This window comes from Sturnira hondurensis, unplaced genomic scaffold (genome assembly GCF_014824575.4).
Source record: "Sturnira hondurensis isolate 20B ecotype Veracruz unplaced genomic scaffold, ASM1482457v3 Scaffold0006413, whole genome shotgun sequence".
In the NCBI taxonomy this organism is placed as follows: domain Eukaryota; kingdom Metazoa; phylum Chordata; class Mammalia; order Chiroptera; family Phyllostomidae; genus Sturnira; species Sturnira hondurensis.
In genome coordinates, this window is record NW_028079044.1 from 14,183,938 (window position 1) to 14,208,902 (window position 24,965).

General features: G+C 45.5%; 1 protein-coding gene across 2 annotated transcripts in view; it reads left to right on the top strand.

Moving 5' to 3' along the window:
* Window positions 1-3,223, top strand: part of ACTR2 (actin related protein 2) — a 33,554-nt gene extending 30,331 nt beyond the window's left edge. The window contains exon 10 of one of the 2 annotated variants that reach the window (XM_037048055.1): window positions 774-3,223. In XM_037048055.1, coding sequence (XP_036903950.1) covers window positions 774-944 — 171 coding nt within the window. In that variant the 3' untranslated portion in view covers window positions 945-3,223. The remainder of the gene's footprint in view (window positions 1-773) is intronic. The other variant, XM_037048056.1, reaches the window with a different exon arrangement.
* The last annotated feature ends 21,742 nt before the right edge of the window (window positions 3,224-24,965 follow it).

The following is a 24,965-nucleotide window of genomic DNA, read 5'->3' on the forward strand; positions in this document are numbered from 1 at the left end:
TACGGTGTTACCTACCATCACATACTGTCTATAGCTGCTGCAGAGACCCTTAGAGCTTGAAGTGTTTACTCTCTGACCCTTTACAGAAAGAGTTTGCTGACCCCTGCCTGAGAGCAGAATAGTAATTCAAAACAGTTAAAACCATAGTTGAGCCTCAGAGACAACTGCTGTTTTTCTGTGTCTTACATTATCAGATACTACAGTTCATTTATGCGACATATAGAGAGTTTAGAATAGCATCGTTATTTTGAGTCCTTTAAGTTTTCTCTTTTTAGTGTTAACTGACCATACAGATTGAGGTGTGTCCTTGTGAGACCATTAGTACTGGCCATAAGTATAAAACTTTTCCAACTTGTCTTTCATTTTGGATACTTCATTTATTTCTTCCAATATTCCCATGATTTATTTTGACTCTATTTAGTCTTTTTGTTTGTTTGTTTTTGAGAATATTTTGTTTGAATTCAGGACAGTAGAAAGTAGATTTGCTCGGAAGAGCCTGTCTTTCTCTGTCGCATGGGACTACATTCATAGCAGCGTTAGACCTTGAAGAATTATAGACGTCCTCTTACCTGAGCTCTTCAGTCGACAGCTTCTAAACACACTGGCTGTGAGTTTTGGGCAAATTACAGAAGGTGTCAGATACCAAATCCTGCTGTCCTACTTAACATCACAGGACTTGGTGAGAATTCAACAAGAGAATACATGGAAAAGTCATTTTTATAAAGCAGAAAGTGCTCTGCACACGTGACATTTGTCATCTCTTTCTTCTTTAGAAATTTAAGATCCGCATTGAAGACCCACCGCGCAGAAAGCACATGGTGTTCCTGGGTGGGGCCGTCCTAGCAGACATCATGAAAGACAAAGACAACTTCTGGATGACCCGGCAGGAGTACCAAGAAAAGGGTGTGCGTGTGCTGGAGAAACTCGGTGTGACTGTTCGATAAACTCCGAAACTTGTCCCATCACACCCCCAATGCTTTCTTTTTCCCCTTATTGCTAATCTTTGAACTCACTAAACTCCAGGACATGGAAGAGGCCTCTCTTTGCCCTTTGACTGGAAAGGTCAGATTTTATTCTGGTGTCTTGGAGAATCTTTGTTAAGTTTTTGTTCAGTGGGTAAATCTGACTATTTAATTCAACCACTTCCTTACAAACACAAGGAGAGGGCAGAGGGTTGTGTCTGCTGCTTGGTTTCTTCCTGTAGGCATTTAGATCTTTCCTGTAGGCTTCCAGTTTTCACTTTACTGCTCTAATGCTGCTAGTTTTAGCACACTAGGTGGTATGCCTTTATTAGCATAAGAAAAGAACTTTTACATGTTATTGGGGTGGGGGCGGTGAGGGACGGGCGGGCAGCTGCTGAACCCTTTCTGGCATTTCCTCTGTAGCGTGGCTCTTTCAACAGTGACTGGTGAAGATTTAAGTACCTTAAAGCTCTAGTATTAACATTTTTTTGAAATATTAGGCTCAGAACTACAGTGTGTTGTGTGGGCTTTTGTGTAGGGGTGAAAGGCGGTTGTCTTTTGATTTTGATTTTTTTATTTTTGAGCTGTGTTGCCCAGAGGATGAGCTTTATTTAGTGTACTTTGACTTGGCAGGTTTTCTTCTGGTTTTCGTCTGCCTGTTTCCATACGATACAAAAAACAAGGATAGTATCCCATTACCTTGTGGCTTAAGGATTTGGTATTTTAACATCAACCGTGTAATCTGGAACTAGACTCCCTAAAATCTTACTGAAAAAGTAGCATGTAAAAAATACTATTGGACATTTAAATTACAGATTTAGAAAGTGCTTAAGAGCTGGAGTTTTCTCAGTGCTTCTGCTTGTACCAGAAGCATCAAGGTAACCAACCCAGCACCAAGTACTATTCTTGGAAACAAATTATTCTTTTAGTAGGTAACTGACCGGTGCTTATTTAATAAGAAAAGAAAGTAGATACTTATACATAATTACTGGCAGTAGGTTATAATTGTGGGATTAAAAATAACATTGAAATATGGGACTTGTTGCCAGTTGGGTAATTTTCATTAGTTTTCTATTTGTTTTGATCTGAAACTTGGAAGTGGAGTAGAATTTGAATATTTAAAATGTTGGCCAGGGAAAAATCAAGATTTAAATTTGTGTCTGTATTGAAAATTTAATCATAGTGACTAAATCTCAGTCATCTATCTTATGCTTGAATATGAATTGTCGGTAATTTTTAAAAGTTCGCAAACTTCCTTGCCTATTTCAGAAAATCATATTTATGAATCCTGTCAGAATTCCTTAGTATCTGAAAAAATATCAAATGGTACTCAGGCATGAATTCTTCCTAAATTTGAAAAATAAAGTGATAAATTGTATTGCACTAAATACAAAATGCAGATTCTGGAAAAAATGTTTGTTTTTTAATTTCAAAAATTTTATTTTAAAAAAGAAAGTTTTGCTTTGAAAAGAACTTTTCCAATTATTTTTGTACAACTGAAATTGGAGAAATTGTTGGCTCTAGAAAGTCTCTTGTGAGAAAACTTAAAAAGTCAGTTTATTTTAATTTTCATTATGCAGCTTCTGTTAATATTAAGTATTTGTTCTCTGTTTTACCTCAATTTGAACAAATAAAAGAGGTTTGCCTGCATGCTGGACATGCTTCAAGTACATGTGAATAGCCTGTGAAAAACATCCACTAGATTTTAGGGCTCTGGATGTCAGCGTACTGTGGGATTCTAGAGTGGTCCCAGCTCCTGTTCTCGTAAACCCCCGGTCTTTTGTATGCTGGGCTTTCTGAAGGACACGAATGTAGGACCAGCGCCTATTGAGCTGTTCATTTCGGGTAAATGGATTGACTCCGGTCATGATTTCATAACACGGGGGCAGAAAACAACAGAGTGGGGTGGGCTTTTCACCAGACAGCGGAAGAGCGCTCGGCATCCGTCCCCTGAATGTAGAATTTGGTTTTAATTTCATGATCAGCTAGCAAACATGACATTAAAATGGTGGTATTAATAATATATGGTATAATTTTAGATTTTCATATTATAATTTTCCTATTCCAAGATTAAAGAATGCATTTAGTAGTTTTAGGGGTGGGAGAGAATTGTGTTTAATTGGAGTTGTCTGGTATGAGTTTCTCAAATTAAAATTTTTCCTGTTTTAAAAGAGATCCGATTTTTAGCTCTTTAAACTATTGTCATTTCAATTTTAAAAAATGATTAAAATTCTTCTCTTTTACAATTAGAATTGCCAATACCCTGACCCTGTGTGTGAGTCTTTTTCTCTAACGCGTGGTATTGGGTGTAACTTTCACAGTTCTGAGCGCTGCTGACAGTGTCAGGAAAGCGTTTTGTGAGCTCAGTGGCAAGTTAAATATTCTGAGTTTAACATGAATACACTTTTTGATTCAGAAAATAAAATCAGATTCTTCAAAGTAAATTTGAATTTTGTTTTTCTCTTTAGTTTCATTTTCTTATTTAAGTTTACATTTTTATAAGTGCAGATAGATTGACAACTGTATGCTAGATGTCAGGCCAAGTTCAAGTCAGTGTTCTGTTATTTGACCCCCCAAAAACCCTCTTTATTTCTGGTATGACTTTAAACACATAAGGGGGAGGGAGGCAGATGAAATAAGAGCAAATTGGAGCTACAGCTTTAATCAGGATTTTTTTCTCAAGCACAGACTGTTTCCTGGAAGATACACTGTGGCATTTGCAATAGTAGGAATGGTAGATAGACCTACATGTAATGTTCCTCTTTTCAAGGATATTTCCATTCATCTGCAGGCTTTTAGGCATAGTATTTTTAATAAAATAACTAAAGATGGATGAAAATTTTATTAAACTGACCCTTTCTTGCTTTCATACTTGCCTTTGAGGATGGGGCCTGGGAAGTATACTTCAAGCGTTTTTTTTTTTTCCTTCAGGAACTTGCATGCTTGAACCTCATTGTCCCCTTCATGGCCAGAGTCCCCGGGACCTCCCGAGGTTTGCCCTGGGTGTCTTACCCAGTCTCTCCTTAGTTGCCTGGAGTGGAGTGTCACAGCTCTCTGCACATGCTGCAGAGGGTGGAAATACTGGGCACTGCATAAAGTGTCCTTGTGGACCGAATAAAAGTCTCAGGGTTTTTCTTCACCCGCTGTACAATTGAATGCATTTATTAACTATACTGATTTTAGAACCACCAAAGATATCCAGTTAAGGTGAACTGGAAATTCAAGGATTGATTTTAGTTCAGTATTTAACATGCTATCTAACCTGAGACTCATTGGCCAGCTGCCCACCGTACCTGGAGTATTATTGTAGGGCCATTTTTTAACAACTCAAATTCTGGGACCTATTAAAAGATTAAAAATGCTATATACATCAGAAGTAAGTTTGGGAATGAGGAGTACATTGGGAGAACATATTTGTATCATAGATTTTCCAATTTGTGCCATGAATAGATGGGAGAAATTGACTGGGTAGGGGGAATCCAAATGATTCCCTCCTTCTCTTTGGCAGAACAGTTCCTGTCCTGCCTCATTTCTACACTCAATTTCTTTCACCCACAAGGGGAAAAAAAAGACTGAAAATGACTACAAATAATTTTCCTTGAAATAGAAGGAGTACTTTAAGTATGTTTGTGTTGATCAGCTGATAGGTGGATTTGGGAAGAAACCAATCACAAGTAAATGGTAGAGTTTTCAAGTCCAGGGTAGAGACACCTTGAGAGCCCTGCTTTTTGCTGTTAACATCGGGCTGAGGGTTTGCCTAGCGAATGTCATTCATTCATTCGTTCATTCATTCATTCATTTTTCACAATTAGTAAGAAAACTAGTGAGCTGCTTTGCCCTTCCTTGAATGGGGGCTTGGAAAAGTAGACCCAGATGCTGAAGGGTAATAATTCTATTCATAAAAAAGATGATAAACATTTGAATTTTTATATTTTGATATATATTTAATACTACAAATACTTGAAATATTACTGTCAAATAAAGATTGACATTTTAAGCAATTCAGAAAATCCTGACGTCGAGACCTGCCACAATATTAATTTGGTCTTTTTGTTAAAGGAGAAACACGATATTGTGCAGGGTGGGGATTTTGGACCTATCAACAGATGCTTGTAAGGTGATGCAGGCCCATCTTACTTTAGGAAACCAAGGATTTCCTAGGTGAGAATTCTGTGAACAGCTCATATTTACACGTTTCATGCCAACTTAGTGTTTGAAGAGTGAGAGATTGAGCTTTTAATTGAGGCTCAAGTATCAAAAGTAAGTTGATGATACACATCTGATTTGAAACCAATATACCTACAAATGTGTGTGTGTGTTTTAGATTTAGATATGAAGGCTTCTGGCATTCAATTTAAGACTGTTGAAAAGGAATGTAGGTTTGAAACCTAAAACTGGGATGATTAAGTATAAAGGACCTTGATCAGTTAGGGGGGCCATTTTGCTTATTTTGTTTTTATTTAGCGATTTAGGTGGGATTTAATATGTTAAGTATCCCGCAGGAAATGGTGGAGCCAGAGTATGATTACCTGATTTAAAAAAAAAAATAGTAAAATTATTTGCCTCTCAGTGTCTTTCACAGTATGAAGTCCAGATCACACAGAGTGTTTAAAAGTGTAGTTCCTGAGCCCCACTGTGGACCTACTACATTTGACTCAGGTGGAGGGTTTGTCTGCTCTTCAGCTACGCTGATGGGCCTGACCCTGCCAGCCCTCTCACTCCCCTGTGGTAGGATGTTAACAGGGCAAACAGGCTCTGAAGTAAAATCCGCTCCCCCCAGGTCCACATCCGTGTACCCTTACCTCGCTTTGCTGAAAACTCGTGGAGCTTTTAGCAGACAGATTCATTAGTGCACTGGGAGCCAGTGCTGGAAACCAGCTCTTGAGCAGTGTTGGTCGGATGGCAGGCTCACCTGCACTGCACCTCCGCAAACAAATTTTATGCTCCTGGGAAGCTTAAAGCATCATCAGTCATTTACACATTTGTGTCAGCTGCAAGGAAGTTTAGTGACTCAAACCCGACACCCAGTGAAGATTAGCAACTCCGGTTCAGGTGAAGGGAAGTTAAGGTGGTCTGCAAGTTGGGCCTAAGGAGTGCCTCGAGACCACGGGCAGACTCCAGAGGAAAAAGTATCGAACTCAGTGGGGCGAGGTCACTGTAGGGACCGTGTAGGTGGGTGTTGGGTGCTGGAATGGTGAAGTAGCTAGAGCCAACTGCTGATTTCAGTCATTCTTCAAGATGTTTTCTCACTTCTGACTTGCATGGTTCCCAGCTCCCAGTTTGAGTTAGTTCAGCTCATGCTGCAGCTCAGCCCCTTGATGGATTAAAATGAGTTGTAGTCTGGCCAAGAAACCCACCTACCGGATGTAGCTTTACTTCTGGAGAGGAAATATCTGTGTTTCAATTTCCATGCAACTGATACACAAATGAACTTCTGGATGCAACTTGGAGACCGCCTATCTATATATATACAGTTCTTCGAGTTCTGACTTTTTTAAAGAATGAGCCCAGTTGGTTCCCAAATTTGAAAGTTAGTGATTAGGTAGCTAGCTGCAGGTGAGTACCTACCTGCAGGAACGAACCGAAGTGACCAGATGCAGGTGAGGAGGTGGTTAGCTTTCTAGTGCGGGAACCCACCCAGAAGGAGCCGGCTGGATTTTCTGGGTGAGTAGGAAATAACTATCTTCTGACCTTAATTCTACATCCCGCGCAAGCTTCTCTCTAAGTGAAGAGTGTGTCAATCGTGCTGGATGTGTTTTTTCCTCTTTGCTTGCCTGCATATCCCATTCCTTTTCACCGTGAAAGCTGCTCTTAAATTTTCCGCTTCACCCAAGAGCATGCAGCAAACAGCCTCCAGCCCTTCGGGCACCAGGTCTTACAGCACGGTTAGCTGGAAAGGCGTATCAGGGTGGTGGTGTTTTTAGAAGCCTTGGTTTTCATGAAATCTGTCCAGAAGTGGAAGTGTTTAATTGTGCATAACGACCAATAGTCGTTTTAATGACTGCTATCAGCAAGTTTCTTATGACTTAAAAACTGACGGAGAACTTGCAAGGTCCCTTAAAGTCGAATGTTCTTCGCAAAGTGGATTCCTGGGTGTCAGCGTCTGCTCTTCGCCCTCATCAAATACAGGTCCGGGTGCTGCCAGGGACACTGTCTGCTGATGTTAAGCTACCATTATTTTAAAATGGTGTGACAATTTTACATCTCCAGTTTTGGTTAATTCTACCAATCTCAGAAGAGAGTTAGCTGAAAATTATCTTTCTCCTTTCTATTGCATTATATGTAGCACTCTCTTATGTCTTCGACTTTGGGGGGGGGGGGGCGGGTCATACCATTGAAAAGAAGCTAGAATTTGTAGCATGGGCCAACAAAAATCCTGTCTGAAGTGCTTTAAAAACCGTGAGAGGTTTCCTTGAGCTTTCTCAATGAACGTTTTCTTTGTTTTGTTGCATTCGTGGGCCTCGTGAACAAATATGTGAAGGGAAAGATTTATATAATGCAACTCCCATGTTTTAAGAGTCTAAAGAGGTTTGGATTTATGGAGCCAGCTCCCACCCTCAGTCCCCCACTCCCCCCCCCCATAGAATCATTGAGACTGGAGAACTTTTGAATATGACCCAGATCACAAAAACCTTTGCTGTTCCCAAGTTCCCTGCAGTGACAGTATAAAGTGAAATACTGAAGAGCACCTTACGCTCCAGGAAGGCGAGATCTGTGAGATTGGCTCATTGGCAAACTAAACCGAGTGGTAGTTTGGTCCACTAGCTGATTTTATTCAGAAGCTGGAACCGAAGGAGGGACTTTTACCTCTAAATTTCAATACAGTTAGTACTTTCAAGAATATATCCTGTTTTCTTCAGGCTCAGGGCTTGTCTGCTAAAATAATTAACTGTGAGGCAGACAAGGAACGAATTGCATCTGCAAGGTGGGACAGTTAGGAAGGGAGGGGGGATAAACCCCTCCCTTGACTCACAGCTGCCCACCCTGCCAGGAGCAGAGCTTGCCGAGAATATTCACACTGATTTATGGCGGAGAAACGAGGAAACCATTTACCCCAGATATCTTGGATTTGTGACAGTGTCGGTGTAAACTGTTTCCACTTCAACCGTGAGAGAGCTCTGAGTCTCCGGGGTGTTCCCTCTCACCCACTCCCGCCCCTCCCCCCCTTCTCCCCCAGTATTTCCAGCAGCCTCGGGCCAGGGGTGGTCACATATTGGGGTGCCTGAGAATCTCATAGGGAACTAAGTAGAACGCAGATGCCAGGTCCCGTGTCCAGAAATTGAGGTGACACTCTTCTGAGGGCTCCCTTGCACTTGGAAAAACATGAAGCAAACCAGAGAATTCTGTAGAGACTTGAGCTGCAGCCTAGATAAAAACCAGGGTATATTTTCCTGAAGATTTCTCTTAACTGGCGTTTTTGATGAGAATGAAGATGAAGGCTTATCGCCTGTAACTAGCCACCAGGGGCTTTGGGACTCCGGGTTTGCCCGGTCTGATCTCTCTCTCTTGCTGTTGTGTGCCTTAAGAACATCAGCCTCCTTTATTATTGGGCCTTAATTTTACTCATAAGGGAAAATGTTACCAGTCTCATCTATTTCAAAGGGCCTTTGTTTCAAATCCTTTTGGAAAAGGAGTGCGTTTTCCTGCATTGGTTTACTGCCTTTCCAAGAACAAGAAGGTGGCATTTTGAGTGTTCATTGAACTTTTACAGTTCCCTGGCTTTTTGTGAGCTGAGACAACAGGGGTCATCGGGCCCTACGTTAATTAAAGGAGTCACAGGAAACAACAATAGTGACGAAGCAACAGAATGCTCTGATGGTCATTATCTCCTGAGCACCCACTAAAGGACCAGCCACTGCACTTGAAGCGCTTTACCAGCATTCTCATGTCAGTTCCAGCAGGAGTTGCCATCACCCATTGACAGATGAGGAAGCAGACCGCAAAGGTAAAACAGCCAGAACAAGGACCCAGAGCCAGGTGTTGTGGAGGCAGCGTTGAACTCGAGTTACCTCCCCGGCCACATGATCTTGGCATCAACACCCTACAACATCTCCCTGTGACGGCCATCCAAGTCAAGTCTTTCTGTCTGTCTGTCTCTCAAGCCTTCATCTGGACCCCACCTCTCACTCAGAGGCCTTGAGAAAAGCACTTGTCTTTTGTGTGTCCTAATTTAACTCAGGCAGATGAGCAGAGTGCCCCCAGCCTGGAGTGGCTGATGTCCCAAGTGCCATTAGAGAAGCGCTTTGATAGGAAGTGCTCACAAGAGCTTGCTTTTCTGTTTATGGCAAACCATCCCCATGAAGAAAATTAAGTGGAAACTCTGGGAGTGAACCGATGAATGGCTGTTGGCCACAGGCATTTCTGTCCAGAGGAGTTTGTCACACTTTAAGGGTTTGTCAAGTTGGGACTTTTGGGTAGGCTTAGTGTTTGCCTAGCAGGTGTTCATTCTGGCTCCAAGGCTCCGAATTTAGATCAGAACTTGACAAACTAGTCAATGGAGTTTTCAAAATCTCCACTCACAACAGGAAGGCGAGAAATGGAAAGAATGTCAGTCACTACGGTCACACTGGCCCCTGGAGCCCACACGGCCCTTGGAAGTGGCACTTGGAGAGGGGAAACATCTGAACCGCTTAAATCCGCTAAGAACTTGTCCTGTGCGGAATGCTGTGAGCACGGCGGGTGCAAGAGCAAGCTCTCAGAGACGGTAGTTGGTGGGGACAACCTAATGGCCGGCTGCAGATGCCAGTAAGTTAGAGGCGCCGTTGCCCCCTGGGGGACAGTACGTGCTCCCAGGCAGAGCACCTGTGTGGCATTAAGCACAGCTAAGTTCTGGGTCTGAATTCAAGGATGTTTCCCAGATCTCCAGGCGGTGAATAGCAGTGTTGTTTAAGGTGGTCATTATCACTCACATCCCGCTTGGGCTGGGAGGGGGCGGGGTTGGGCCTGGGTCCTGGCGGCGCTGCGGCAGAAGGACACAATTAGCAGTGGGCCGGGGAGCAAAGGATAGGAAGGAAGGAAGTTCTGTAGGATAAACAAAATAGAGCAAAACCAAAAAGGGGGGGGGGGGGAAGCCGCAGAAAGTACTTCAGATGTGGGAGAATCTGGGATTCACATGCTCACAGGGCAGCCGAGGGTCAGGACCTGGGTGAAGTGTTTCCACGTGACATGAGGATACCAAGGAAAGGGGGTCTGGAGCGGGGAGGGCCTGGCTCTCTAGGGAGGTCTAGGACACAGTTTTCTCCTAGGTCTCCAGCCTTTACACCCATGAAGGGCTGCAGATAAACTCGTTTAAAAGTGCATCTAGCAAGTGTTGCTGTAAGGTGGATTCATCTTTCGTTTTCCATGACAGGATTAAATAGGTTTTATGATCTTGTTGAAAATAAATCATCACTTTTGAAAAACTGGTTTAAAAGAAGTGAACGTGCAGATAAAATGATCTCTTGAGTATTCATTGAAACCCATTCCACACGAAGGCGTCTCTGGCATACGCTGTTTTGGAGCGACTGGGCTGGCGCCTGGTGACCTTCCTGACTCACTGCTTTTAGAATATCAAAGAGGAGATGCGCGGGGATTGATACTGTGTGCCCCGCCTCAGAGGGGGCTTTCTCAGCATCTTAATGGCCCTGTGGATAGAACCAAACAAACACCTCTAAAAAGTAGGAGTGGTGGGCACTTTAATGGGCTGCTAAATCGTCTGGATATAAAGCGGGCCAAGGATTGCGAAGCCAAATGGTATGCTGCGGTTGGAATCGTCAGCCTGTGCAGCTGCTGTGTGAGGGGCTTGAGGGCCAGCTTGCGTGGGAGCCAAAGTTTTTGCAAGTTTTTTACATGTATATATGTTAAGTTAACTTGAAGATGATCTGTCAAACCGAACTTGACAGTGAACCAAAAAACCAAACAAAACAAATGAGAAAACAAAAATCAACTCATTCCAATGTTAGTTTCAGTTTGTGCAAAAGGAGCGCATTTGAAATTTCGTGTGTATTAAACTGACTTTGTAGGAAACAAACCTTTCATTCCTTCCCTGGATAACATGTTATCCTGTCTTAGTTCCCATCCTTTGCTCACAAAGCTTGCATGCAAGGTCGGGGGTCTCATTGTTGAAAGATCTCAAGCGACATTTCCTAAATGAGATGGTGAAGGGCAGGCGGGGTGAGGGGGCAGTGGTGGCGGGTAAAGCCAGTTCCCGAGACTTTCGGGAGAAAGCGAAAGGGACTGAAGTCTGCAGATTGTGTTCCCTCCTTTCCTTGTTAGGGGAGCCCTCAAAGCTGGTCTCAAACCAGTGACATTTAAAACCACTTGTATTTGCATGAAAGTCTCTGGATTTTGAATTCGAAGCAGTGTTCTGCGGGGATTACCCCCGGTGAGAACAAGTGTGGGGTCACGTGGTATCCCCGAGGGAAGTCTGTGAAACCCAAGTCCCAGCAAGATGCCTGGCAGGTCCCGCATATCTAAGCCCCCTGTTCTCATCGGTGAACAACAGGTTCAGGGTGCTTGGGATAGTGATTAGTTCAGTCTCTTCCCCAAAGGGGTTCATTTAGAACCAAGATTTAAGGATTTTACAGATTTTTTTTTCTTTCTACATTCAGAGTACACCTTAGGGTACTGGGGCAACAGCTAGGGGGATAGAGAAGACTAAAAAAAACAAGTGCAGGAGGTTAATTAATGCGGAGAAAGACTAGGAACTGGAGCTTTTTCTCGGGTTGGCTCTTCCCATTGGTGCTGTATTCGTGGACATTGGTGGTGATGCTTGTGGCCACCAAGCATCTTTCGAACTCTCTTCCCTTATTTAGGGGCTTTTCTACATTGTCGTGCTGCCTCCTTGAGCCTGAAGTCACTGACTCACCCTCCAGCCTTTCTTGCAGCCTGGCCTTTCCTGGCCAGGGGGCAGCTCAGGCCCTGGGGCTTTCGGGGACAGCCGGGCAGGACACTAGTACCCAGTGCCCGTGCAGGGGTGTGGGCAGCAGAGGCCAAGGCCGGAGGGGATGGTGGCAGGCCTTGTTCCTGCCTGGATGGTCTTCAGCTGGACTTTGGCCTTCCTCACACTTCTGTGAGGTCCCAAGGACCCCTTAGTCATTTTTGCTTAAATCAGGGGTGTCAAACTCATTTTCACTGGGGGCCACATCAGCCCTAAGGCTGCCTTCAAAGGGCCAAATGTAATTTTAGGGCTGTATAAATGTAACTACTCCTTAACAGTCAAGCGAGAGCTCTGCACTGCCACTGGGTAGAAACCAGGTGCCCAGCAGATAAAACCAGGTGGAGGGCCGGATTCGGCCCACGGGCCTTGTGTTTGCCACCTGTGGCCTAACCCATCCAGAGCAGGTTGTATCGTTTGCAGTTAAGTGCCTGACTGACTAACATATGTACATGCTACCAAAAACGGCAATTTTGTCTTTTTTATTTTCCCTTTGGGAAAAGCAATTTTTTAAAATTGAACCTCTCTAGGTGTGGGGGCAATTCTGTCTTAGTGGAACTGGGACTTAGCAAGGAAGGACACTGGAGGTAGTTGGGAAACACTTATTTCAGTAATACGGCATGAGCTCGTTCTCCCAGTTGTCTGGGGTGGGAGCTCTGTATGCCACCCATAGCAGAGGCCGGCTCGATATTGTCAAATTAGACAACTTCCTTGTTTAAGTGACAGGTCCGCTCAGTCCCCTCCATCTGGTGGAGCGAGAATCTGACTTAAGATTTTAATAGGAGCAGGAGGTCAGAAGAATGGCAGAGAATGTACTCAGCCATTCCTTTTTCTTTACAAATATGGTAAGAGTAATAAAATCCCAGATAAATTTCCAGGAAATATGGAGGAATTTATAGATGATAATGAAGTAAGGCGAATTCTTGGTAGGGTTTTTCCCCTTTCTTAGAGAACCTGGGGGGTTCGAGTGGGGGGTGGGTTGAAAGATGAGGATTTTATTTATTCTTTCTCCAAAAGGAAGCGTCAGGACGCGTCAGGAACCAAGAAAGCCACTTTGAAAAGTATTTTCCTTGATGTCAAGAAACTGGAATAATTTAATCAAATAAAAAACAGATTTAAAAAAAATTAGACCTCTTTCCTTCTTTCTTTATTATTATTTTTTTTTAGAGAGAGGGGATGGGAGGGAGAATGAGAAGGAGAGAAATATCGATCAGTTGCTTCTCGAATGCACCGCTACCAGGGACCGAACCCACAACCTGGGGCGACCTTTCACTTTGCTGGACAACGGCCAACCCACTGAGCCACACCAGCCAGTGCAAAGCACCTTCGACCCACTCTCTGCTCTGAGCCGTGCTCTCTGCTGGGTGCTGTGCGGAAAATTGCAGCAATATTTATTTTTCCTGAACCACTTGAGAGTTGCTTGAGACATCCACGTCCCCTCATCTCTTACTACCTCAGTGCATATTTCTGAAGAGCAGCATATTCCCTTATTTACCCACAGTGCAGTTATCAAGTCCAGGCAGATTCACACTGTTACAGTCATTTTTCTATTCTACACTCCATCTTCTGAGGTGGTCAGTTGGCCCTATAGAACCTCATAGCATTTCCCAGACTCCAGTGCGGAGTCAAACCCAGCACCACATACAACAGTCGGGTGTCGTTCTTGTTTTCTGTACTCTGGAACAGTTCCTTAGCGTTTGTTTTTTTAATGAAACCAGTTGTCATACTGAACATTCCTCAGTGTGGGCTCCTCTGTTTGTTCATGATGAGGTTTGTGGTACATGGTCCCGGCCAGAAGGCTTTGTGATGGTGGATGATGTCCATCAGCTTATGTTCATTCTGATCACCTGGTCAATGTGCGGTCAGGTTTCTCCACTCACGGCCTAGCTACCATTTGCTCCTTGTACTAATAAGCCATCCGTGGGGCAGTATGCCCTGGCTTTGACGGGACTGGGACAGACCGCGTTAATGGAGGAGGCTGCAGAGGGCAGTGGGGAGAACTGGCTTGAGTCCGGACTGTGCCGTTTACTGGTTGTGTGATCTTGGGCAAGTTACTTAACCTCCCAAATCTACCTTTTCTCGTCTGTAAAATGGGATAATAATACCTCCTTCGCAGTGTTATCGAGAGGGTCAGTAGCTTCATAAGGTGCTTGGCGCCCAAGAGGTAATTCCGCAAATGTTAGGGCACACACTTGTCTTCCTCCACCTTTTAAAAGCTGCTTTGAGAGCAGTTGCTTGTTGATCCCTTCCTTTTGTGCCCAGTGCTGTGAAGGGGCATGAAGGACAAGCAAGTCACACACCTTTGGAAAGAGGCAAGAAAAACCGGATGTACAACAGAGCCCCAGTGGGGCAAGTGTGGTGTTCTCACTGGAAATGCCAGGATCAGGGGCGGAGGTAGAAACGCACCAGCCTTCTTGCGGTGCATGGTCAGGCTCAGCTTGAGACTCAGCTGTAAGGAGAATGGTCATTGGGACACAGACCGTGAGGCTGACCCAGGCTCCAGGGCTCCAGCTTTGCACATCAAGGACCCCGGAATTTCAGGCCCACCCTGACCAGAAACCAAGGATGCCACAGAATCCACTCCGCCCCCTGCTAACTGTGTGTCCCTGGGAAAAACCACCCGTCTCCTGACAGCCCCCACTTCCTCATCTGAAGAATGAGGGATTTTAGCCCTGGCTGGTGTGGCTCAGTGTACTGAGTGCCGGCCTGCGAAGCAAGGGGTTGCTGGTTCGATTCCCAGTCAGGGCACGTGCCTAGGTTGCAGGCCAGATCCCCAGTTGGGAATGCATGAGAGGCAACCATACACTGATGTTTCTATCCTCTCTTTCTCCCTCCCTTCCCCTCTGAAAATAAATAAAATCTTAAAAAAACAAAAAAGAATGAAGGGTTTTGACCAAATCTGGAGTTCTCAGTCCAGGCTTGGCATTAGAGTCAGTAGGGGAATTTTAAGAAAAGGTCAGTTCTTGGGTCCATCCCCAACCAACTAAATCGGAACCCAAACATCGGAATGTTTCCGAAGTTCCCCAGGTGTTTCTACTCTAAGTCAGATTTGAGAACCGCGGGTCTAACTGATCCTTCGAGTCCTTCCTGAGCTCGGGTGTCTACGCGCCTGTGAATGGACTGCTCTGAGGAACTGAGTTTTCTGGTGAACTTGGAATTCACCACGAGAAATTTCTTCTTGTTTCTATTCCTATTTCTGAAAACATTTCTGAAGTGAGTAAGTCAGAATAACCTTGAGGGTATTCTATCATCACACAAGAAGGACATTCCAAAAGCTGGGGTTTTCTACTGAATTTAGAATTCCACCAAAATTTCTTTTTCATTTTTATTTCCATTTTTGAAAACATTTCAATAGTACAATTTTCTGCCATGGGAAACGGGGATGAAAGTTTTATAGCATGGGGGCCACCACACGGCTCATCCTGAGCCAGGGCAGACATTACTAATTGGTGATGATATTGACCTCTGACTTGCCTTTAAAATCCTTTTCAACCCTAGTCAGCCATGACCAATCAATCAACCAACACTTGAGATAAGACCCGTTTGCTAATCTGGATATGGTGAATTTAACTCAATATTTCTTTCATAATGGGGTATCTTTCAGGGCTTCCAGGGCAAGATTCCAAACAGCCCCTCCTCCACCCCAACTCCAAGTGCCCAGGACTGTGGAACGGGGTGCAGGGGGCTGTGCTGTGTGCTGAATCTGGATAAACTTTGAGTGTCAATGCATATAAATTTTTATGAAATTATGCTCTGGGGCCATTTCTTTCTTTTACTTAAATTGAATCAGACAAGCCAGTCCTGGGGAAATAGTATAGCAGAGTAAGAGCCAGGGTTCCAATCCTGATTCTGCCAGTCACTAGTTGGTCACTTGGGACGAGTCACCCAAACTCTCCTCTTCATGCCTCAGTTTTCTCCTCTGTAAAATGAGGCTCGTAACAGCGTCTACACAGCAGGGTCACTGTGAAGCCTGAATGACATAACAGCCTGGACACCCGGGCGCTGTCACATGTCACATGTGACTCTCGCTGTAGAGAGTCACAACCCTCGATAAATGCTACCTATTTCCTCTGGTAATACCACTCCTAAGGTTTTATTAAGCAAGTTATGAACCAGAGTTGCACAGATGTGTTAGAGGTGGCAGGAGTAACAGAAACAGCGAGATTGTGCCCCAACGCCAGCTGGTGGGAGGGACATAGGAATCTGTGTCTGTCCAAAACAGTGTCATCATGTGGTCTTGGGAGGCAGGGACCCCCATCTGGGATGTGGTCATGGAAACCACTCAACAGGAAGTTGATGGGAGGGGTTTCTGGCTGACACCCATCTGCCATTTGGGGATGGAGAGGAAGCTAGATGTCCCGCATTATGAAGAATTGTCTCATGTCCCACATAGCTCTCCAATGTTCCCCCAAATGAAACTCACATTTACAAGTGTAGATCAGCAATGCCTAGAACCTAATAATCCTGAAAATAAGTTCCAAGAAGTTACTTGAAAAGCCCAGTAATTTAGAAGACTCTCCATAGAAAGAAACTTATTCAAGTTTCTTTCTTGTCTGGAAATTACTGAGTAATTTGCTCACATTGTGAGGGTTGCTGGCTCTATGCATTAAGCGTTCTGACTACAAATTTTCCTGAAGAGGGTTTCGGGTTTCAGCACAGGAGGGCAGTTATGGTGCAATGAAACCAACCGAAAATATGTAAGAGATTTGAGATTTCTTTGAACAGACCTTGTACCAAATAATTAGCAGACTTATGAAGTGCCAAGAACTCAGAGTTTCGTTAATGCTTTAAAAATATTGTTATAACATTGCCATTCAACATACCTATTATCTATATTAATTTTGTAACATGAGAAATTTGTGTTTTGAGATTACACCTTAAAATGTATTTTCCCATTGCCTGTGCCTTTTCGACATTACTGTGGTTCCATCCCTTCTGGCCTTCCCGACTACTTGGCCTCTTTCATTCTATCCTCTCAGGGTACAGAGCCTAGAGCTCCTTTTAAGTACTGGGCAGCCCATCACTAGAGCAACGCCCCAGGTTGTAAAATAGGACACCATCCTGATGCCGTACTTACAGATAAACCTCGGCCCATTTATGACTTTGAGTCTACACCTTGTCTTACTGTGCTCTCTCTGTTTTAAAATGGTTATTTTATTCTTTCTCTTACATACAGGTGACGGTTCTGTTATTACTGAGTCCAATGTCCATCGTACCTTTGCGATTTTATTTTTTCTATTCTTGTCTGAACAGCTCTGATCTTCTTCTTTTAAACCCCGATCCCTTTATCATCCGTCAGTAGGTGGAGGCAGCCGGCTGCTTCTGTCTGTCCTGCAGGACAGCTATGCTGGAGCGTTTCTATTTTGAGACACATGTGACTTTATTATACATTATCATCGTTTAATTTTTCCTTTATATTAGAGGAGTGGCGCTCAGTGGGGGATGGCTTTGCCCCTCAGGGGACATTTGGCAAGTTCTGGAGACATTTCTGGTTGCCACGTGCTGCTGGCATCAGAGGCTGGAGGCCTGGGATGCTGCTCAACGTCCTACAGGATACAGCAGGGCCCCATGTCAGTAGTTCTGAGGTTTAAAAACATCCTGTTAGAGTTAGGGTATTACATTAGTTTTTTAAAAATGTGTGTAGCCCTGGCCAAGTGGCTCAGTCAGTTGGAACGTCACCCCGTACACCAAAAGGCTGCAGGTTCAATCCCCGGTCAGGGCACATACTTGGTTATGAGTTTTATCCCCTGTTGGGGTGCATACAGGAGGCAGCTGATCGATGTTTCTCTCTTACGTTGATATTTCTCTCCCTTTCTCTTCCTCTCTCTCCAAAAATCAATAAACATATCCTCAGGTAAGGATTAAAAAAACAAAAACAAAAGTCCATGTATAGGTAGCTTATATAATTCCTGAGTTTCATTAGGGGTACTAAAGGGAGTTTACAAAATATTTATAATGCAAACGAGCTATGAACCACTGGCATAAATCAAAATAAGAGGAAGTAGTGTGGGTAGATATTGGATTTCCCACTTCCACCCCAGCTCTTGAACTACTTCTGAAAATAGAACATGACTTTGGAAAACTTTTCTGTCCCTTAATCTCATGTGGAAGCCGAAGGTCAAGCGTGAAACTCGGGCGCATCTAAGCCATTGTGCATCCATCTTTGTGGATGTATTTCTCGGACATCTGTCACCAAGCAGACTCGTTGCGAGTCATGTTTGTTCAGCACCCAGTGAACCCAGTCTCCTACCCTCTCGTTTGATGGTGAGTCTTTAGGGAACGCTGGCGAGGACCTAGGCCACCCTCCGGAGGATCTGGTGGAAGCACTTCCCTTCTACCAGCTCTGGGTCTCCATCACCATTCCCAACCCAGAGGAATGCAGCCACAAGAAGGCACTAGGCTCCCCCTCCCACCCCGGGCCACAAATAGCCTGAAAAGAATGTCTCAGAATTATTTAAAGGCGTGGCTAAAATGTGGGAGAAGCGAATTTGTATATAGCACCATTTAGCACATTCCTTCCGAGGATGCATTAGGAAGGCTTCCCTACAAATGGGCATTAAACAAATGGAGCGGCACATTCCACAGCCTGCAAAACAACACAGGGGTGAGCAGACTTTGGAAGGGGTTCTTACTCTCTCTGGTGCAGTGACCTGGCAGCGCCGGATCCCTGTTCTACCATTTATCGTGTTGGGCAGCTTTGGACACCACCTTATTCTTCTGCACCACGATAAATGTCCTCTCTGTAAAAAAGATACGAAGCACCTAGCAGATGTCTGGCACCCAAAAGATGCACCATGAGCTTCTTTTGCTTAATATATCCACATAAGGCTATGGAGTCCAGGAGGAAGACGGCCCCACCCAAGCTACAACTGGAGCTTGCTTTAAATGAGTTACACCCACGGCAGCTGGGTTAGCAGTGGCGAAGGGTCTGAGGCACTAAGCCAGCCCTGAACTCGGAGTCACCTGGGAGCTACTTACTCAATTAGAGATTAGTTTTTAGATTATTCATAGGCGTAGTCTCATTTTACTCTCAAAATAATCCAAAATATACAAGTTAGTTTTCCATTTGGTAGATGGGGAAAGGGAGGCCTAGAGCCACAAAGCAACTTGCTCACGCTCCCGGTGGCAGAGGCCAAGGCGCGGAGGCAGGATTGAGCACAGGCACGGCTGTTTCCGGAGGTGGCCTTGGTACCCACCCGGTCAGGCCCCATCCCTTCCTTCTGGGAAAATCTTTGCCAGAAGCTGAGTCTCACAGCTCTGGGAGGGGAGGCTTTGCGAGGCCAGCTAGCCCTTCTTGGGGACTCCCAGCTCCCAGGGCCTCCAGCTGGCTGCTGCTCTCAGCTCAGCGCCGGTGTGGGGGGTGGGGGAGGGGCGGCAAGCCTTGGCTCCCAGCTACCACATCTGCTTGGTGGTGAGGTGGGTGGGGCCCAAAGAGCAGATTTATTGTGTCTCCAGCGCCTTGGGCTCCATCCCAGCCTCGCAGAATTGGAGCGATGACAAGGATAAATGTGTTTGGCTCTGGGCTCAGTCACTAAGGATTTATTTAGCACCTGCAGTAATAAAAAAATAAAAACACTGCAGCGAGCAAGGCACTAGGTGGGCAGGCAGGAAGACACAGAGGAGGTGCCGAAACTTGCTCTCTAGCTGCTTGCTGCCCAGTCACGGAGCAGGGGTTCTGGGGGAACCTCAGGCGGGAGCGAGGTGGGGCGTCTCTGAGATGAAGAACCCGAGAGGTCGGGGACTCTGAGGTCGCACAGCTAGGGAGGAACCGAATGATCTGCAGATTCTATGACACTTACAAGAGATTTTCTTTTCTTTCAAAACACATGTGGAAAAGTAAAAGTTGAAAATAAAGCTAAGAACCCTGGCCCGGTGGCTCAATTGGTTGGAGTATCATCCTGTACACCAAAAGCTTTCTGGTTTGATTCCCAGTTGGGGCGCATGCCTGGGCTGTGGGCTCCATCCCCAGGCAGGACTGGCATGTGTACAGAGGCGCCAATTAATGTTTCTCTCTCTTGTGCTCTCCCCCTTTCTGTCTTTCTGAAGTCAATGAACATATCCTTCAATGAAAATTAAAATAATAAATATTGGGTTGCCCAAAAAGGCCATTTAGTTTTTTTCAATAAAATAAAAGACACTTTTTCTTATTTTCACCAATGACTACTGATTTGAATATTTAGAGTATGCCAGCTCCTTCCCGCTATTGGCTTCCTGGTGGGGAGGCCAGGGGTGGTGGTGGTAAACATCTTCCAATGCACAGGACAGCCCCACAGCAAAGAATTATTTGGCCAAAATGTCAATAGTACCAAGAAACTTTGCAAACCACTTTTGACACATTCAGTCAGTCACAGCACTTTCTCCATCATACACTGCACAAATCTTTTTTGCATTTCAGTTGTGTTTTTACCTTTCCTGAAATAAGTAAGAATAATACACCAAAAATGTTGTGTATCTTTTTCCATCTTCGATATTAAAATGGTTGCACAGCCCTGGCTAGTGTAGCTCAGTGGATTGAGCGCGGGCCTGTGAACCAGAGGATCGCGGTTCGATTCCCAGTCAGGGCACATGCCTGGGTCACAGGCCAGTTCCCAGCAGGGGCCAGTTCCCAGCAGGGGATGCACGAGAAGCAACCATACATTGATGGTTCTCTTCCTCTCTCCTTCCCTTCCCCTCTAAAGATAAATAAATAAAATATTTAAAAATAAAATAAAATGGTTGCACAAAAATTCACCAATTTTGCTAGGTTTGTTTTTAAATGCATCCTAATATGACAGCTATCACAATACAATCTACAAAATTGTTTTGAATGAAGTTAAAGACAACTAAGCTCCACTAGAGCCACCGCACAGAGAAATGTTAACAGGCTTTCTGTCCAACCCAATAAATAAAGCTAAGCAAAAAAAGGGAGGAAAAATACGACCTTCGATGCCCCATCCAGAGAGAATCACAGCCTCTCCCTCCCACAGATGAACTTGCCTGTGTCCACCATGTGTGTCATTATTTTAGAGACTTGGATCGGGCAATGGCTCCCTGGGAGGGGGCTGCCCAAGGGCAGGGAAGAGGGGGCGCTTCCCCGAGGTTCCCCCTGGCAGGCAGTTGTGGGCTCCAGGAGGGAGGAGGCCCTCCCTCCGGGCCTTGGGAGGCAGGTGGGAGAGGGCCACAGCTGCAGGGGAAAGGTGAGCCTCGTGAGACATGCAGGGGAAAGGGAAGCACACAGAGATGGGCCTCTCCTTGCGACCAAGCCAGGCTCACAGGCCCCACCTACCTCTCCTGGGAGCTCCAAAGCCCATCCTTTCTGGCACCGCACCTCCTCTTGACCTAACCGCCCCCCTCAGCCCCTCTAACCATCTCTGTGTGCTTCCCACACACTCCTGAAGGTGTTTCAGCGGGGGGGGAAAGCATGAAACCAGTGTTTTCCAAAAGGTGCCCAGGGAATACCAGTTTGACAAAGAGGACTGGTATTTTTCTCCAGAAAAATCGTTCACAACAGTTGAGAAATGTGATTGACTATTGCCCCACCTTGGAGAACCACAATGCCAAGCTCATCTGCGGCTTTGAGAGGACAGGGGATCTTAAGCCAAGTTTCCAAATGTATCTTCTTAGAGTGGGTCTACTAGGCATTTCCCTCTTGCTCCGGGCCCCGTGATGTTGGAGAAGACGCCACAGAGCCCCTGGGCTGGGAGTCTCCCCTCACTGAGGCGACTTCCTTGCAATCAGTGGAAAGCCCCCACCTGGCAGGTGTCGGGTGCCCGCACCCTGGCGCCCATGGGGCCCGGAAAAGGAAGAAGTCGGTGATCTCAAGGTCTTCTCCAGCTTCAACTTCCTATTTTTGTTTTTGAAATTCATGCCAATCAAATCCTACTTGAGAGAATACCTAGGGGATGTGGTGACCTGGGCAGTCAAATTTGCTGGTTTAATTCACTTGTTTCCCCAACAAATATTTCCTGAGTCCCTACAACGTGCCCGGTATTGTTCCAGGCTTTGGGGACTCAGGTATGAACATGGTAAGATCTTTTCTCCTATTGCTCTAGTGGGGAAGGAGGCCATAAACAAACAACTGTATCACGTGTATGTCCTGTAAGAGCCACGAGGAGAAATAAATCAGTGTAGGCAAAGAGCATGGGATGGGGAGACTGAGAGAGGGTGCACTGGGAAGGCTTTTCTGAAGAGGTGGCATTTGAACAGGGAACCGAAGGAAGCCAGGATGACGCTGTGCAGAGATCTCAGGGCAGCATGTATATCAGGTGATGGGAATGGCAAGGGCAAAGGTCCTGAGGTAGGAACACATTTGAGGAACAGCAAGGAGGCCTGTGTGGCTTAAGGGAGGGAGTAAAAGATGGGGAGAGTGTTAGAAGATAAGGTTAAAAAAAAGATGAGGTCAGATAATGGAGGACTGTGAAGGTCACAGTAAGAACTTTGGGTTTTGCCTTGGCTAGTGTGGCTCAATGGATTGATTGCCGGCCTGCAAACCAAAGGGTTGCTGGTTCAATTCCCAGTCAGGGCACATGCCTGGGTTGCAGGCCAGGTCCCCAGTAGGGGCCAAGTGAGAGGCAATCACACACTGATGTTTCTCTCTTTCTCCCTCCCTTCCCCTCTCTCTAAAAATAGATAAATAAAATTTTTTTAAAAAGAGCTTTGGATTTTATCCAGAGTGAGATGGGAAGCCGCTTGGGGGACTGATCAGGGAAGTGACGTGCAATACAAGGAAGAATTTCTGTTTTCTAACAGGGACGAACAGTTTTCTACATGGCAAGAGCACATTTTCTGCCTTTGAAAATAATGAAACTTATGAAAACTAATTGAATTTTCATTTGATGGCTGAAGATCTTGTAAGGACTCAGGACTTGTCACTCACTCATACGCTTAATGAGCATTGACTGTGTACCAAGTACTGTGCTGGTACCAGGGATACAGATGTAGTCAATACAAATTTGAGTTCCTGAATTTTGATACAAAAAACATCACAATTACTTTGTCCCTTAAATAGAACTCCAAGCTTCCACTTGTCATGGTGGCCCAGAGTCCCATCTCAGTTCTCTCGTAGGAGACACTGTTCTCCCTGTCCTCTGTGGTTCCACATGAACCCAGTGACACAGGTGCCCGGGGGGGAAGGGTCTCTGGTCTCCATCTGTCAGGGATGATGTCAAGATGCTCAGGGTCCAGGCCTGATGGTTCTTTCAAAAGCAAGCTGTTCCCTCCCGTGTACCAGCCAGGGCTTCTGAGATCCTGCCTTTGGCTCCAGGGTCACAGCTTGTAAGAACTGGGTCTCCCAGCATCTACTTCCAACTCTCAGCCGTCAGATCATCCATGGGTTGCATAAGACGCCTTTTCTCAACCTGTGATAACTTTTGGTCCAACAGACAAGTAAACCAGGGCTGTGGTCAGTGAGGCTGGGCTCTGCGGGCCATTGGGACACACTCTGGAGCTGCTTTTCTCGTAAGGGATGAGCCAGAAGACGTTACACAATCCACGTGCTTAAGTCGGGTTTTTTTTAGTGTAATGCTCAGTTTTTAATATGATTAATACAGAAATGATTCACTTTCGGTTTTGTGCAACAGGCTGTGAGAGATGCTATATTTATTAGGACTGTAGAAGAGAAACAGGTCTACTTTTCTTTTTCATTTTGAAGACGGAAGAACGTTCAGGCCAGAGAGTATTTATCGTATATCACAGCCAGTCTTTCACTAGAACAATAACTGTTCGAATAGAATTTTCTTCGTCTCTTCTTGTATGTTCTGCTTTCGGCTCATTCTCTAGTTATTCAAGGGAAATTTCCCTCTCCTTCAACTCTCTTCTTTCCTCCCTCTCGGCACCTCCTTTTTCTCTCCTGCCTCCCCGCTTCAGTTCATTTGCCAGTTTATCATAAGGGGCACGATACAGAGCACAGATGAACAACCGAAGAAGCACACGTGTGAGGCGTGGAGGCCCCACGTGCAGGAGCCTCCGTCCCGTGGGATGGGGGTGGGCCGCACTCCCTGCACGTGGGTGCATTCACCAACCCAGAAGATCAAAGTTCGTGGTTGTTTTTTTAAGATGACGCAAAACTCTGCACCGGCTGGGGGGCTCAGTGGGCTGGAGCATCTTCCCGTACACCAAAAGGTTGCAGGTTCAATTTCCTGTCAGGGCACACACCTAGGTGGCCGTTTTGATCCCTGGTTGGGGTGCATATGGGAGGGAACTGATTGATGTTTCTCTCTCTCTTTCCCTCTCTCCTTTCTTCTTTCTCTAAAAGTAAGAAACATATCCTTGGGTAAATTTTTTTTTTAATCAAGCAAAACTCTGGGTGAGGGCAATCAGGCTGGCGTGGGTTACTGCCAGATGGGTTACTGCGTGGGTTCTCAGCCGGACCCTCCACATGGCCCAGGAGGCACCCAGGCCCCTTCATTCAGGAGACGAGAGTGGTGCAGTGACCTGCCCTCACCCATTGCAGCGGAGTTTTGCCCCCGTTGGGGACAGCACTGCCCGGGACGGTGCACTCAGCCGGCACAGGCCCGCAGCCCTCATCAGGTCTAGGACATGCTGAGCTGCAGAGGGCACGGACAGGGTCACTGAACTGATGTCAGACACACGATGGCTTCGAGAGTCTTTCCTCCCTGGTTTGGGTAGGAAGAGCCCTCTCCCTCACATCCTTCGTAAAAGCTCAAGGAGGAAAGACGCTCCCCGGGCCATTCATCAACCCTGTCTGTAGAGCAGGAGTTTTGGGAAACGGCCGGAGAAGCGCACTTTTTAAGCAGGCTTTGGGGACTGTTAATAGCAGGCTGGGCAGGGCACAGGAAGAGGCTGTGAATGAGTATTTTCCACAAGATGCTGCCAGGTGATAAAATATTAAAACCAAAACCAACATGCACTCTTCCAGGCTTGGCCTTCAGGATCCTGTCAGATACCTGGGCCCTGTGGCCAGGCGGACAGTGAGCTTTGGGCTTCATCAAAAACAGCCTAATGGGTGCTGTGAATGGATGCCAAGAATACTTTATGGGTGCTGCGCTTCACTCTCACACATTATCTCATTTAATCCCTATAACAGTCCCATGAGGAAGGCTCTATTATCGTCTCCCCTGTACGGATGAAGAGGTCGAGGCTTGCCCAAG